The sequence below is a fragment of the Peromyscus californicus genome, unplaced genomic scaffold (genome assembly GCF_007827085.1).
Source record: "Peromyscus californicus insignis strain IS unplaced genomic scaffold, ASM782708v3 Scaffold_16__1_contigs__length_79575227, whole genome shotgun sequence".
NCBI classification, from domain to species: domain Eukaryota; kingdom Metazoa; phylum Chordata; class Mammalia; order Rodentia; family Cricetidae; genus Peromyscus; species Peromyscus californicus.
This window is the reverse complement of record NW_026294458.1, coordinates 28,237,398-28,254,665: the sequence shown is the minus strand read 5'-3', so window position 1 is coordinate 28,254,665 and position 17,268 is coordinate 28,237,398. Positions and strand designations below refer to the sequence as shown.

At 43.2% G+C, this 17,268-nt stretch overlaps 1 protein-coding gene across 6 annotated transcripts in view; it reads left to right on the top strand.

The window, feature by feature from the left end:
- Positions 1-17,268, top strand: part of Sidt1 (SID1 transmembrane family member 1) — a 94,873-nt gene that overhangs the window by 29,903 nt on the left and 47,702 nt on the right. For 5 of the 6 annotated variants that reach the window (XM_052740763.1, XM_052740761.1, XM_052740764.1 and 2 more), the window contains exons 2-5: positions 3,154-3,275; positions 4,266-4,436; positions 13,878-13,923; positions 16,897-16,998. In XM_052740763.1, coding sequence (XP_052596723.1) covers positions 3,154-3,275; positions 4,266-4,436; positions 13,878-13,923; positions 16,897-16,998 — 441 coding nt within the window. The remainder of the gene's footprint in view (positions 1-3,153; positions 3,276-4,265; positions 4,437-13,877; positions 13,924-16,896; positions 16,999-17,268) is intronic. The other variant, XM_052740766.1, reaches the window with a different exon arrangement.

Sequence of the window (17,268 nt, the reverse complement as noted above, 5' to 3'; positions counted from 1 at the left end):
GGGTTCTGACTGCTCTAAGTAAACCACGCTGTCTAGTATTAGGATGTCTGCATTACAGTTGTCAAAAGCCAACTACTTCTGAGGTAATTTATTCTGTCAGGCTCTGGGGATTCTGAAAACAATGTTGACAACTTCCTCAAAGAGCCAGGCAGCTAAAGTGCCAGTTAGGCATGAGGACACACACCTGTAATCCCAGCACTTGGAGAAATGAGGCCGAAAAATCATGGATTCAAGTCCAGCTTGAACTATTTGAGAAATCCTGTCTCAAAATCAAAACAGAAACAAAGAAATAAAACTAAAAAACTAAAATGCAGTCTACAACAACAGATAGCTTTTTACCCACTAAGATGGCTGTAATAAAGATAGGCAGTAACAAGTATGGACAAAAAAAGTAAAGAAACTAGGAACATTGCTGGATATATAAATTACTGGAGTGTGAAAATGATACAACTCTGGAAAATATTTTGGTAGTTCCTCAAAAAATTGAACATAGAGTTACCATGTCTCCCAGAAATCCAATCGTAGTATATACCAAAAAGGATTGAAAATACATATTCACACAAAATTAGTACATAAATATTCATGGCAGCATTGTGTGTAAATACCCCACATGTGAAAGAAACATAAATAATCATTAAAGAATAGATAAATAAAATGTTGTATATTCATGCAATGGAATATTATTCAACAATAAAGAAGAATGAAGTTTTGGTATCAAACAAGACAGGCCAGGTCCGTGGAGTGAATTTGTACTCAGTTTAAAAAAAAAAAACAACTAAGAAAAGCAATTTCTGAAACAATTGAAAAGCTACAAACAACATGTAAATATCAGATAAACTAAAAGAATTAAAATGGTAGTGAGATCATATTGTTTGTGTTTTTAAGATTTATTAATTTTCCATTGTATGTGTATATATGTTTGTCTACATGTATGTGTATCATGTGTATACCTGGTAACCTTGGAGGCCGGAAGAGGGCATTGGATCCCCAGAGTTACAGACAGTTGTGAGCTACCATATGGATGCTGGGAACCAAACGTGGGCCCTCTGCAAGAGCATCAAGTACTCTTAACTACTGAGCCATCTCTCCGGCCCCTGTTTATGGATTTTGTTAAGGAGGCTCTATCTCTTAGAGATAGTCATTAAGCTATCTGATGATTAAGTAACATGCTTTTGTGTGTGTGTTTCAGAACACAGTGAAGGAGTGTGTGGAAATAGAAAGTATGAATAAAATAAAATATATTTGTTTACAGGTATCAAAGGTGAATGATTCGTGACTATTTATTATCGTTTTCTTGTTACTTTGGCATCAGACTGGTAAAGTTTCTGAGCCACTGAAGGTCTTTGACATGGAGAGTGACAGATGAAATTGACATCGCAATAGATGCAGCTGAGATCAAGAAGAGCACTGGGGGGACCAAGCCAGTAGACAAAAGAGGCTGTCAATAAGGCACTGAGGGCTGAGCTTAGTTGACAAGGGGGGGAGGCCTGGATAAGATCAGTCTGAAGGAGTTAGAAGTGGCAGAAGTAGGGACCAACCAGAACCCTCAGGTTTCAGGCTGAGGTGAATAGCTGCATGATGGAACCATTCATTAAAAACCAAACAAACAACAGCAAACAAAACAAACAAACAAAGTCAGGAATGAAGGGAATGGGAGAGTCCATGTAGCCACATGGAGTTTAAGAGGCCTGTGGAAATCCCACAGTTTAACAAAGAGGTCTGCACTTGAAGTACAGTTGGAGCAATTATCAGCTTCACCACTGTTTCCATGGAAACATAGTGTAGGCACAGGAAATGCTCCCTCGGGAACATCAAATTAATAAATTACTCTTCGCCTGTGCTAACATTAAAAACGTGAAGTAGTGGCTTGTTCAGGGAGAATTCAGAGTACTAAGCACTGGATACAACACACAGGCTGTTTCCTCTCGGCCTGCATTTGGAATGTGTGGTAGGTCTTCAAGGTTCAACTTGGGACTTGCTTTTTTTTATTTTTATTTTTCCAGTGTGTGTGTGTGTGTGTGTGTGTGTGTGTGTGTGTGTGTGTGTGTGTGTGTGTGTGTATGTGTGTGTGTGTGTGTATCTGGAGGCCTGGAGGTTGTGGGTGAGAGGCATCCTCAATAGCTCATCCAGCTTATTCACTGAGGCAGTATCAATCGAAAGCTGATTTAGCTAGTCTCTCTAGTCAGCTTGCCCCAGGGGTCTCCTGTCTCCATCTCCTGAGGCTGAAATTACAGGGAGACTTGGTGTCCCCAGCATTTGACTTGGATTCTGGGAATGCTTTAGCCACTGAACTACCTGCCGAGCCATTTTACTGCCGCGCCCCCAATAAAGAAACTTTCAAAAGAATATAGAGGCAATGGATCCATACATAAAAATGCCATGTAGAAGATCATGTTTTATTTTTCCTTTTACTCTTCTCCATTTTCCTGTATCATCCTCTGTATTTCATATGGTACTGTAAAAGCTTTACGGAAAACACCAAAACCCTGTAGCCCCAGGAGCAGACTTAGCCTCCCATCTTCAGGATCAAGACTCGCTTGGTGTGCGTTGTTGTGCTCCCATGCAGAGCGGCAAGCTGCTGGTATCAAAGGGCTTGTTGGTGACTTACCTGGAGCAGAGAGGACTCATCCCCTAGAGGATTTGCTGCCGTTGGATAGGGAGCAACAGACCATCTCTTAGGCTGTTTAAAAGAAAAAAAAAAAGGAATTGAAGCAGAATGATTTACCATACCCAAGTTTGTCAGCAGCTGGGGGGGTCTTGTAGACTGTGAGGTAGTTTGGGGGTATGTTCATGATTTTTATATTATTTGTATTTATAGTCAAATAAGAAAAGAGTACATTGAGATCTTTGTTTTTTCTCTCCCGGAGTTATTCTTGAAGCCTTATGTTGACTGCTCAGCTCCAGCTCCTCAGTTTGCTATTTGACGGCTCCATAATTTGGCCTCATCCAAGAATAATTCTGAATCAGAATTTTAAGCACATCGTATCCAGGCATCAATTATTATAAATTTTCTGGGGCAACTTCAATGTGTGGTCAAGGGTGAGACCCACTTTGGCTATCATATGAATAATAAAAGACAGCTGGAGCATTGGGGTTACCTGTCGTGAGAAGAAACGTCAGAAATCAGTGAGCTTGTGTTGGCCTGCCCCACAGGTGACGGCTGTGCGGGTGCACGTGAACAGCTCCACTGAGAACCTGGACTACCCAGTCCTGGTGGTGGTTCGGCAGCAGAAAGAAGTGCTGTCCTGGCAGGTCCCTCTGCTCTTCCAAGGACTGTGAGTATTCTCTGCCCAGGCAACTTCACTACATTTGACGTTCTTCAATCTCCTTAGACTTAGATGGGTCATTATTATTATTATTATTTTGTTTGTTTTGTTTTTGCCTTAGCCAGAAGAGAACTCAGATGTGGGAATGCCAGGGTAACACATGTCAAATGCAAACACAGCATACCCCAGGCTGCTCAGTGCTGTACATGTCCACTCTCTCTGAGTTTCAGATAAGCATTCCGTCTAGGTTTTCAGCACCTGGGAGAATTTATACCATTTAAGAATCAACCATAATATTCAATCCCACCCCCTTTTGCAAAATAGATCATCCCATAGCCATTCACTGGGTTAGGCCCAGCAGTCAATATATGAGCAGCACCAACCCCATTCTTCAAAATGCCTCTTCTACTTGCATTCTTCACTCAGCTGTGTTTACAGAGCAGTGCTAAGTGGGAGGTTCGGGAAGACACTATAAAAAAACAACAGAAGTCCCTGTCCTGGCAGAGTCCCTGTTTTGCCGAGGAGAGTTCGTTTAGGTCTGGTGGCACCAATACGAAGTCCAGAAGGTCAGAGAAATGCGCACCGACTGAAGTGTTACGACGTGGTTTTCAAAGGTTCAGGAACTTGAGGGTTAAATACTAATTCTGATAGTTTTATCTTGAAATCAGTGACATTGAAGAGAGAGAAAGGAAAAGACTCTATGGTGGTTTAACCAGGAGAGTTCCTCCCTAAAATTTTGGTGTTTTCCCTTGAATAACTTGGGAGTCTGGCTTAACGCAATGTAGACACTGCTAAGTAAACTGGTCAGGATGTAACAGCTCCTATGTCCCTGTCATACAGTGGATGCCAACTACAGGTTCCCTCGGATTGCTATCCATAGATCCAGCCTGAAATGCGACTTAAAGCCAAACTAGAGAGGAGTAGAGCGAGGTAGCATTCTCCCTAGCCCTGTTCACTGTGTCTCCTTCTTGCTGATGTTGTCCACACCCACCTCTGCAGATACCAGCGGAGCTACAACTACCAAGAAGTCAGCCGCACTCTTTGTCCATCCAAAGCAACCAATGAGACCGGCCCTTTGGAGCAACTGATTTTTGTAGATGTAGCCTCCATGGCTCCCCACGGTGCCCACTACAAGTTGCTGGTCACCAAAATCAAAAACTTCCAGCTCCGGTAAGCAGGCACACGTGGCCCTTTGCTTTCCGCTCTCTTTTGCGTATGGATACTTGGCTCAGCGGGCCATCTTCACAGATGAGCCCGGCATTGCTTCCACAGAGACCTCAACTTGAATGAACCCTCAGGGAAACCAGTGGTACCTTTGACCTGTGACTGTCACCTGGTGGCGACCTGTGTGAATTGCAGGGTTGGTATTCGGTGAGGTAATTTGACCCCCAGGAAAGGAACCCTGTGAAACTGAAGTCATTGAGTCTCAGCTCTGTGCAAGTGTTAATGAATGACTTGCAAATCTATTCTGCCACGGTGTTTTCACGTCCTGTAGTCTGACTTCGTGTCATCAAACAGAAAACATTATGAAACACATAAGAGTTTTGAGAGCTTATATGCGATGAAGATAAGCCTGAAAAGAGGTGATAGCTGGACTCTGCATGCTTCCTTCCTTTCTCAATTCACCAACTTTGCTGATGACCCAGAAATCCAGAGGATGGTGGTCATGGAGTCCAGAGGAGGGTTGTGATAAGAACCAGGTGACGCTGCAGTTTCTGCCATACAGTTGGGAATGACAGCCTAGTATGCGTATAGAACACATTCCACAGATGTCCAGAGGTTTTTGTTGTTCTTATTTGAGACTGGGGTCTGCCAGGCTGGCCTTGGACTTTTAGGCTCAAGCCATCCTCATCCCTCTGCCTCCTAAGAAGCTGTGACAAGAGGTATGCATCACCACACCCAAGAGGTCCAGAGATGCTAAGTCCATGCCCAAAATCACAAAGACAGAAAAAGGCAAAATCAAGCCTGGATTCTGCTCACGGCTTCCTCTTCTAAGTTTTTCTCCTTATAACACGTTCTTTCTTCTTTCTGTTTAAATGCATCCTCCCAAATTTGTGTCTCGCTAAATATGCTTCTCAATTGCACAAAGCATTTGTTTATTCAAATTCAAATTGTAAAAGAAGACAGTTCTGCTTTTAGGCATTCCTCTAACTCATTTCACACACATGTACAGCATCTTCCCAACAGCTCCCAACAGCAATGGGCCCTTCTATGACATTAGAGGTCATAGTTGTAGGCAGGGAACAGTGAGAGGATGGTGCTATAGAAACAGGCAGCCATGGGATCACGGGGCAGGAGGAACACAAGGAGGCACTGAGAACACAGTTTTCTATATTGCGCTATTGTGTGAGGAAAGGATTGAAGGAGACAGTATTGGGTGCCAAGAAGTTCGAAGGCTGACACGATGGTCAAGATAAAAAGTGAGAAGCTGTCTTGAAGAATGTAAGAAGTGAGATTCTCAAAACTTGAATGACTATGAAGGAAAGGGGAAATGGGAGGGTCAAGAATGACATCACATTTTGTTAGAGGAAATGAAGATTGAATGGTTGTGACTGTGTGACCAATCTAAAGCAGGAGCTACTTGACATAGAACCTGGTCATGGGAATTCACGGTTAGTCACCTCTCTCTCTCTCCTCAGCTTAGAAAGCACTTGAAATGTATAAATTACTGGAACTTTGCTAGAATGAGATACTTTTTGATCTTCAGCTACATTTTTTTTTCTTTATGGGGAATGTCAGCTGTCATGACTTATAACATTACCAACAAGGTGTAGCCTCACCATGAACTCCCATGTATTCACTGGACTCTCAACACTGTGGTCCAACAGTCCAGTGTGGAGGCAGTTCCCTTGAAGTATGGCAAAGCTGTGGGCTGATCTGTTCCTAAGGGCTTTGCCTGTGTTTGGTATATTAAGGGGAGAGACTCCATGGCAGCTGGAGCAGAAAACCTCAGGATGACTGATTGCTGGCTTTTAGACATTACCAGTGATTGGAGTCTGGGCTGAATGTTTCAAGGAATTGAAATAAAGGCACACAGATTTCAGGTTAGAACAACAACAACAACAACAAACTATCCAAAAGCATATAATTAGTGTAGATCAGAAATATGTGATCAGAAGTCACAGACCATGTGATAGAGTACCGAAAGACTCCAATTATTAATTGGAGCTTTCTTTTATGGGGGTCAAAAGAAGGAGGAGTTTAGTTGGTAAGGACATATCACAGGTGGTTCTATTTTGATTGACAGGCATAGATTATGTAAGCCTTTGGTCATTGTACATGTCCTTTCTCATGATGCATCGGATCTCAATCATACCATGCCCAACTATGCATAGACCTAAGATGGTAAACAGGGGATTCTCCACAAATCTTCACTCAGAAGACACAATTTGCATGCACCCAAAAGTAATTCAGGCCTGCAATTTGAGATCTTTGGCAGCAGTTAACTCTGCAGCTCACACACGATTGAGCCTGTATGATAATGAGTATTCAGAGACAGGTAATACCTGGGGGGTGGTCACCAACCTAAGACAGAGTGCCTGTGTGGCCTGGGCAGGTGTCTCCATGACGGGTAAGGTGATCTGCCCACACAACCTAAGTCAGAAGCTCATTGTTTAGTAAAAGGGGACCTGTAGGTCCCTGGCCCCCGTTTTGGGTAACTGTTGCCTTGCTTGCTGACCTTGATCTTGATATCCTCCCTATGCTAATTCCCTGCTGGCTTCCACCCTCCTGAATGCTTAAGGGAAGTTCCTTGTCCATGTATCCTGCATAATGGGCATTAACAGCTTAGATGCAAGGTAGTAAAACATCTGTAGCAAACTTCTGCCCTCTGGAGTTCTCCCATTGTGCTGTAAGCCTGTATTTAAGACCTCTTCCCTCCTTCAATAAACAGCATTCGGCATAAAAAAATAAATAAATAAATTTTTAAAAAAAAGTAATTCAGGCCTGATTAGACATCCCTGTGTTCATATTCAAAGCTATCTAGAGTAAGATTAAATAGAAACTATCCATTCTTGATGATCATTAAGAGGAGAAATTTATTCTTTTGATTGGAGAAGAGTGTGCTCCCAGCTCAATGCAGAAAGGGGTTCTTAATCTAAAAGGCTGTGGGGTGCATTATTAGGAGAGGAGTGAGGGTGAATGCATAGCCCAAACCAAGTGGAGTCCCAGACTGCAAAAGAGCCTCAAGGTAACTGAGAAAAAACAGATGGGAAGCAATCTTCAGCAGAGATGTGTGGTTTGGTAGTAGAGCACACGTCTCCACAGCCTCTCCCCAGCATGTCCATCACATGGCTATGACTTTCAGTAGGGTTATAGTGACAGGAAGTAGAGTTATCCAGCCTGCATTTCTCCTCTTCTTATTGTTTGGGCTATGGTGCTCTCTAAACACCAGGGTGTCTTGGCTAATTCCTGGTGAAAGGCCAAAACAAAGAGTGGACAGCAGGGATCTCCTTCTATGACTAGAAAGTGAAAGATGGCCTGCAGGCCATGAAGGATTGACCCAGATCAAACAAAGGAAAATTCTCTCCTAGAATTCTGCAGAACACTGAAAGGGAACTTGGCAAACTAACAGAGAGGAAGGAAGAGTCATGAGTCAGAGGAGGAACAGAGTAACAGCTCCCCAAAGACAGTGGACACTGGGGGTGGGGGGGAGTCATCTGCACATGGCTCTGCTAAGGACTGGGACCTGCTGGCAATGAAGATGAGGGCTAGCCAGCAGGCATTGATCAAGGATGATGAAAGAGTGGGAAAGAATGACAACCAGTGCCAATGGTGAAAATGACTTTGAAGCACCTTGTGGAACTTAGTGATCTTATCTCTTTATTATTATAATTATTGTTGTTGTTGTTATCCTAGATGCTTGTGTATGATCAAAGGTTTATCCTTTCATGGTGGTACAAGCCTGTAATTCTAGCACTTGGGAAGTAAAGGCAGGAGGATCAGAAGTTCAAGGTCATCCTTGCCTATGCAGCAAGTTTGGACTACATGAGACCCTGTTTCAAACAAATTCTCCAGATCCTGTACCTCCGTATCTCAGTGCCTGCCCCCTCTTCTCCCTATCCTCTCTGTTCTGAGGACATTATTTCACATTGCCTCGTCCCAGCCCTGCTTTCACTACCTTTATGTTTCTAGTAGGTTTGGTTTTGTTTTTAGGTCTTAACCTGAAATGTTTGTTTGTAATTTCAGTGCCTTGTGGTGTTGTAGTAGGGCACTTGCCTAGACACATGAAGTCCAGAGCTAGTCACCCAGCACTGCACAAACTGTGTGTGAATCACATGCCTGGAATCCCACCATTTGGCAAGTGGAGGCAGGAGGATCAGAAGTTCAAGGTTATCCTCAGCTACATAGAAAGTTTGAGGCTAGCCTGGAGTACACCAGATTCTGTTTCAAAACTACATACACACAAAAGAAATCTTGATACTTCTTTAGGACAACAGTAAGAGACTTTACCAGCTGTCTCCAAGATAGTCTTCTATTGTAAGACCCAAGAAGGGTCTCTTCCTTCCAGCATGGCTAGGCTGGAGAAATGGCTCAGCACCTGTCTTAGTTAGGGTTTCTCTTGCTGTGAAGAGACACCGTGACCATGGCAACTCTTATAAAGAAAACATTTAATTGAGGTAGCTCGCTTACCACTTCAAGGGTCCAGTCTATTATCATGACGGGGAGCATGGTGGCATGCAGGCAGATGTGGTGCTGGAGGAGTAGTTGAGAGTCCTACATCTTGCAGGCAACAGGCAGTGGTTTGAGACACTGGGTGGCATCCTGATCATAGGCAACCTCAAAGCCCAAAGACCCCACAGTGACAGACTTCCTCCAACAAGGCCACACCCACATTAACAAAGCTACATCTCCTAATAGTGCCACTCCCTGTGAGATTTTGGGGGCCAATTATGTTCAAAATATAGCACTCCACTCCCTAGCCTCCATAAGCTTGTAACAATATCACAATGCAAAATGCATTCAGTCCAACTTCAAAAGTCTCCATAGTCTTTCACAGTCTGAACAATGTTTAAAAGTCCAAAGTCTCTTCTGAGATTCATGGGCTCCCTTAAATTTAAATCAAAATCAAAAGGCATATCACATACTTCCAACATATAATGGCACAGGATATACATTACCATTCCAAAATGCAGGGAAGGGAGCATAGTGAGGAAATACTGGACCAAAGCGAGATCGAAAACCAGCTGGGCAAACTCCAAACTCTGCATCTCTGTCTGACATCAAATCACTCTTCAGATGTCCTACTTTGTACAGATTTGTTGACTGCAACACACTTCTTTCTCTTGGGCTGGTTCCATTCCCTATTAGCAGCTCTCCTAGGCAGGTATCCCATGACTCTGGCATCTTGGGTTCTCCAAGGCAATCCTGGCCTCAACTTCACAGCTTCACTTAATGACCCCTCTAGGCCTCCATTCAGGAACACCCCTGAATACATGCCTAGCCTCAGCAGCTTTCTTTAGGTGAGGAGGCAAATTCCATAACCTGTTTCTTCTATCCTTACCTCTAAAGCCAGAACCACATGCCTGAAGCTGCCAAGTTCTGCTGCTTACTGGGGCTGGAACATGGCTCCCTTGTTCAATTACATCTTCACCAGGTCTCTGTCCTTCACTGCCTAAGCTTGGCTGTCCTGAAACTTTCTCTGTAATCCAAACTGGCTTTAAACTCAGAGATTTGCCAGTCTCTGTCTTTTCAATGCTGGAATTAAAGGTGTGCCCCACCACACCTGGCTCTAAGGTTTTCTTTAGTTTCTTTTCACAAGTTGGAAACTTTTCTGAGTGAGAATTTGCCCTGAGGTCACCACTCTCTTTATTCTATTTTTTAATCCATCTATCTCCTTGAACACAGGATTTAGCTCCACTTCACTTCCTGGTGCTCTTTTCCTCCCCAAAATTTGCATTTTGTATTTTACCCTGCTGAGTGTGTTCCTTTTCATTATAAATCCCCATTAGAGTTACCACTAATAACCACACAATAGAGTCTATACAAGGCTGTTTTGAGATTTCCTCTGCCAAATAAATCAATCTAAAGCTCTTCACGTTAGCCTCAAGCAGAATCTTCAGACAAGGGCAAAAAGCAGCCACTTACTTCATCAAAATATCACAAGAATGATCTCTAGGCAACATACCAAAATTACTCTCCTCTGAAAATTCTTGATCCCCACAGTTCATCAAATCATATTTAGCACCACTGTCTTCCATGCTCTTACTAGTATGACCCATTAAGCAGTTCTTAAAGCATTCCACTGCTTTTCTAATCCAAACTCCCAAAGTCCATATTATTACAAACAAAAATATGGTGAGGCCTATCACAGCAATACCCCAGTCCCTGGTACCAACTTCTGTCTTAGATAGCATCTCTATTACTGTGAAGAAACACCATGACCAAGGCAACTCTTAAAAATGAAAACATTTAATTGAGGGGGCTCGCTTACAGATTCAGAGGTTCAGTCCAATATCATCATGGTGGGACATGGTGGCATGAAGGCAGATGAGGTGCTTGAGGAATAGGTGAGAGTTCTACATCTTGCAGGCAACAGGCAGTGGTCTGAGACACTGGGTGGTATCCAACAAGGCCACACCGACTCCAACGACACTATACCCCCTAATAGTGCCACTCCCTATGAGATTATGGGGACCAATTCAAACTACCACAGCACCTAACCTACCACTGCTTGCTCTTCCAGGGGGCCAGAGTTTGGTTCCAGCCCCAACATGATGGCTTACAACCACCTGTAACTTGATTCCAGGGACTCTAACACCCTCTTCTGGCCTCTGGAGGCACCCACACGTATGGCACACACACATAGAGACACATACACACATAAATTAAAATTAAAATAAATCTTTAAAAAATTCCAACATGGAGGCAGGAGAGCAACCTGAGGCCCACCCCCAGCTGAGGAGCCATTGGCTGTTAATGGCTGCTACAGTAGGGAAAGTCACTTTTCTTTGAGGGGTGGCCACTAGCAGGTTGGCCATGCCCCAGTGGACAACACCACAGTCATGTGCTTGTAGGCATTACTGATTACACTTGGTAGGTTTCATTTTTGTTTGTTTGTTTTTGTTTTTTGTTTGTTTGGTTTTTTTTTTTTTTTTGGTTTTTTGAAACAGGGTTTCTCTGTGTAGCTTTGTGCCTTTCCTGGAACTCACTTGGTAGCCCAGGCTGGCCTCGACTCACAGAGATCCGCCTGGCTCTGCCTCCCGAGTGCTGGGATTAAAGGCGTGCGCCACCACTGCCCGGCTTGTTTTTTTTTTTTTTTTTAAGAAGACTGGCAGGGAGATCTAATGGGGAGGAGATAGGGGGATATCAACAAATTTTTAAAAGAATAAAATAAAAGTTAAAAATAAGGTGGATAGCAATAAAGAAACACACTCAACATTGACTGACCTCTGGTCTTCCACATGTGTGGATACACATGAACACGTACACACACACACACACACACACACACACACAGAGAGAGAGAGAGAGAGAGAGAGAGAGAGAGAGAGAGAGAGACAGAGAGAGACAGAGAGAGACAGAGAGAGAGAGAGAGAGGTGTAGCTAGAGTTTTCCTGCCTGGTCCACAGTCAGGACAAATCTCTCTCACCTGCCAGTCCCACAGCTGCTCAGACCCAACCAAGTAAACACAGAGACTTATATTGGTTACAAACTGTATGGATGTGGCAGACTTCTTGCTAACTGTTCTTACAGCTTAAATTTATCCATTTCCATTAATCTATACCTTGCCACGTGGCTCGTGGCTTACTGGCATCTTCACATGCTGTTTCTCATCGTAGTGGCTGGCAGTGTCTCTCTGACTCAGCCTTCCACTTCCCAGCTTTATTCTCCTCCTTGTCCCGCCTATACTTCCTGCCTGGCCACTGGCCAATCAGTGATTTATTTATTGACCAATCAGCAACACACTTGACATACAGACCATCCCACAGCAGAGAAGGGGGAGTGTAAGGGAAGAACTTGATTGGATTGGTCTACCATTTATTTTGAAATGATCAAGGCCACACACAGCACACTGCCCAGGCCACACACAGCATAGCACTGCCCAGGCAATACAAAGCACACTGCCCAGGCCACACACAGCACAGCACACTGCCCAGGCCATACACAGCACAGCACACTGCCCAGGCCATACATAGCACAGCACACTGCCCAGGCCATACACAGCACAGCACACTGCCCAGGCCACACACACACAGCACAGCACACTGCCCAGACCATACACAGCACAGCACTGCTGGCCTTTACTCTGGCTGTGGACTCCAAAGTAGATGTACCACGTCATTTGATACTGATGTTGGCATCCTTAGATAACTTGAGGTCAGAAGTTTACTACTGTGCTCCTGCAGAACCAGTGACCCACATGGGTAGCAATTTATGCCAAAAGTTAATATATAAAAATTGCACCCGTTTCTATGAGCTCTACTCAGAGACCAAACCAATGACAGCCATTACCTTTATAAACAGTGCTCAAATGTTATGACTTCTAAGTAATACCTCTTACTATATGCACCTTGCCTAGGTGTCTTGGCATGCCATTTATAAAGAAATGGTTAAGTCTTAAACTATTCCATTTTTATAAGAGGAAAATTGGGAGTAGAAACAAAGTCTTTGGAGAGCCCTAGGGATTGAAGATGGTGAGGGAGCCCAGGAGTTCAGGTTCAGACTTAGCAATGCAGGAGGGGATGGACATGGGGAGGGAGAGTGGCCATTTCAGCAGTGTTGGGAACTCAAGTGTGTGGCCTTGAGTGAATGGTCTACAACGCCACTGATGAGGCCAGAGCTACAAAGAGCATGGGCAAAAGGGCAGCCCTTATGGAGAACCCGTTCTTTGTGTTTTCCAGCCTCTTGAACTACTCCACAGATGCTCACACCAGACAGCACTCGATGCTACAAAACCTCCCTCTTCCATGATTCTAACACTCTCCCTTTCTCTGTTCCTGGATCCTTGCTGTCTTAGTATATAAGAAACTAATTCACAGTCAATTTCTGTTTGGAGATCAAATAACTATACTGGGTTAAAGATGGGCGTGAGAAGACAAAGTCCAAAGCCAAAGAGGATGAAATTCTGGAGAATTCAACAAGTGTTGCAGGAGACTGGGGAGATGTTTGGGGCAAGAAGAGCATATTCCTACCCCTGCCGATTGTTCCACAGTGGCCCTCTGTACACCCTGTTTTTAAAGCACTGTTCTTGTGCTGTGGATCCATTAACGTTATTGTAAAGTGGTACCTACATTATTCAAAAGGACTCAAGCCTGCATTTCCTCTCTTGCTACCTACTTCTCATGATCAAGCTTGATTGATTATATGGCTTGATCATAATATCTTAAGAGAGTCCAAAGGCGAAAGCAACCATAAAACTAAATGAGGTCCTTATATAGTTATGACCTCATGGATGTTTAAAGATGTAAAAGCAATCTTCTTCCCCAATTTCATCATTATTTATTGTAGAAAACACAGTCTCCTTGAAGTTTATCAGACGGCAGGTCCGAATGCCCTTCAGAAAGGGCAAGGCACTGGGCATCTAGCTTAAGTGGCTCTTCTTTAAGTAACTAGTTCTTGCTTGCCAACTCATTTTTTTTTTCTCTCACTTTTCCCTCTTACATCTCTCAGGACAAATGTTGCCTTCAGCTTCACTGCCAGCCCCTCTCAGCCTCAGGTAAGTGAAGATTTCCAAGGGTTATGGAGAATCCACATGCTGGTGTTGCACACACAAACCGTGGAACAGCGAGAGTGAAGTCATTGTGCGCTATTATTACCCTTGCTCTTACTCTGGGTAATCTTGGTTATGACTGAGGTCTTGGGTACATTTAATATTACCACCTGCATTGGGATAAAATGGGAAGCATGCTGTTTACTCCCAGCGTTCCTTGGGACATACTTCATTGTGAAAAGTCAGGTGTCTGATATGTTCCGAGGGATGGTAGACAGTACTAGGTGCTGTGGGAGAGAGGAGGAGATAAACACAGACTCTGTGATTGTCGACTTCCTGGTGATTGAGATGGGGGCAGGGAGACAGATATGCAAACGGTTGTTCTGAACATATGAAAATAAGACTGATTTCCAATCCTGCCATAATATTGGCAGATTGAATATGTGTCCCATCAGTAAAAATAATTAGCTATTTTTACGTGCTCCTCAATAAAAAATAACCACAAGCAGAATAGATACATGAGACTAATTTTTAAAGGTTGTTTTCCTGATGACATTTCTAAGTACCTTTTTCCCCCTTTCATGGTTTCTGAAAGGCTTTCTGCTGTAACAAGTTCAAAATGGGTTTTTGGCTCTATGTAGTGGTTCACACCTTTACCCTACCACTCTAAACACCAAAACCAAGACAAGAGAAATGTGAGTTAGAGGCCAGTCGGAGCTACACAGTGAGTTTCGAGCTAGCCTCACAGCTACATACTGAGACACTGTCTCGTAACAGCAAGAAAAGACTAGTCTATATGTCACAACATATCCTATGGTTTTTGAAGGCTTTAATATGATTTTGCTTATAAACGGTTACTTAGCTTTTGTTTTGAATATAATAAAACTGGTGAGTGGGGTGGGGGGGCGCACAACTTGATTTGTGGTTTCTGCCCATTCCTGTGGTGTAAATTCTTCCCTCCACCGTGACTGATTTCCCATGGTCGACATGATGTCGTTGATCATGCTGGGAACAGACGTACAAAGCGGTGCTCTCAAACCTGCAGAAACGAACTCCTACTTTTGTTTTGTAGCGCTGGGGATTGAACTCTGGGCCTTGTACATGTTTACCTGCTGAACCACATCTCTGGCCTTCAACAAAGCTAAGACTGAAGTTTTCTTTCTGCAAAAGTCATCCTATCTACTGATGCCCAATGACAAGAAAGGCCACAGGGCACGATTTGTTCTTCTTCACAGTTATTGACCATTTAAAACAAGTGGTATTTAGGGGGCTAGGTAGGTGGTCCAGTAATAAGACACTTGCTGCTCTGCAGAGCGCCTGGATTTGGTTCCTAGTACCCACGTGGTGGCCCATAGCTGTATCTGACTCTAATTCTAGGGCATACAATGCCTTCTTCTGACCCCTGGGGCATCGGATCATGTGGTACACAGACATATATGCAGGCAAAACATACACAAAAAATGAATAAAATCTTTCTTTCTGAATAAAACGTATTTTAAGGCAGGGGTCTAAAACATTCCTTTGGGGTTTGTAGTGATTTAGAGATAAGTAAGACTGATAATTGTTTGACATATTGATAAGTGTTCAAAACTATTGACTGCTTACAAAAAAAATCACAAGCTAGTAATATATATTCATTGCTAGCAATAACACTTGAATCATAAAGTATGGCTATCCTGAGAATCACCCTGGGACCTCTAGGCTCCTCCTTTGGAATAACCCTGTTTCGTGTGTATATTTGAATCATGTTCCAAAATGCAGTCAGACAAGGCATGAAAAGATTTTTAAGCAGGAATGTGAGTGGCATTCCTTAATTCTGACATTCTATTTACATTGAATTAGTTCTCAAAACAGCATTAGTACAGGGGATACTGGAATATAAAATTAAATTTTGACTTCTTTACCTCTTTTTAAAAATGATGTGTTTACTAGGTCTATAAGCTAGATATCAATCTCATTAGGGTGGGTTTCCACAAAGCCTTAATCACAAACTTGATGTTTCTCATACAGTTGCCACACTTGAAATTATTGGGCTAAATTCTCATTTTCTCCTTTTTAAAATAAAATGTGTTAAAATGTTTTAAAAGTTAATAAGTTTTCCCAATGGATTTGTAACTGAGGTAGGTAAATAGTGTCACCCCTTTCTGTTAGTAATGTTGTCTGTGGGTTAGGAAAGATGGCTCAGGGGTTAAGAGCGCACATGGCTCCTACTAAAGACTGGAGTGTCGTCGCCAGCCCACTTTGGCTGGCTCACAATGCCTGTCACTTGTCTTCTTCTGGTTTTAGTGGGCACCCTCTTCTGGCTTTTGCAGTCACCCACACATGTCACACACACACACAGAGTCTACTGATACTTAAAAAATAAATTTACCCCAAATCACGAACATATTTCAAGGGTTCAATGTCAGACGTAGTCTCTTGATTTAAATAACTTCTCAGAATATCTCAGTTAGGAAAACATTTCTTTACCAAAAGGTTTAGAGGAAAGATTGATGTAAAGGTGATTCTTCCCTCTGACAAGATGGTCAACATTCTTGAGGAACAGGAATGTCTGCTCTTCAAGGTGGAACTTCCTATTTCCCAACCGCCCCACAGAAGAAAACTGTCGTCTGACGTTACATCCTGTGTATCCCTACTTTTAGAAAAGGCTGACAGCAGAGCGCTTAAGTAGGAAGTGGAATGAAGCACAGTCTAAGTTAATTAATAAGAAATGTCTGTATCACAAAATAAAAAGGCAGCCCTGTGTAAATGGCCGCTCACCTTGGCAGCTTTCTTCCCTGCGTGGGGCACAGAGACCTGTGCAGAACAGTTTGTTGCTTATTGTGTATGAGGTGGATGGATGACAGAAACAGTAGCCATCCACTGAGCTTTGCATCTGAGACTGACACATGGTAGAGAAAACAGTCCCACACATGGTTTGTCCTTCGACAAACATTTCCTAAGATTAATAAATCACGTCTCTCTTTTCCTCATTCTCAGTATTTTCTGTACAAATTTCCTGAAGACGTGGACTCCGTTATCATTAAGGTGGTGTCTGAGAAGGCTTATCCGTGTTCGGTTGTCTCGGTTCAGAACATCATGGTGAGCTCTGATACTATCGGCCTTCTAGCATGTAAGATTCTAGTATTGCAGAATAGATGGGTGTGTGTGTGTGTGTGTGTGTGTGTGTGTGTGTGGTCCTCTTACCATCTATCACCCCCAAATGCCAAATAATAACAACATCTCATGCACACGAGTGGGCAGTCCATGGTTGCTGACATTGATGAGAGATGAGAAGTATCTCACAGACAAAAAGAGCATCCAGCTGGAAGTTCAGGGAGAAAAATAAAATAAAAGCAAGCCTACCACTTG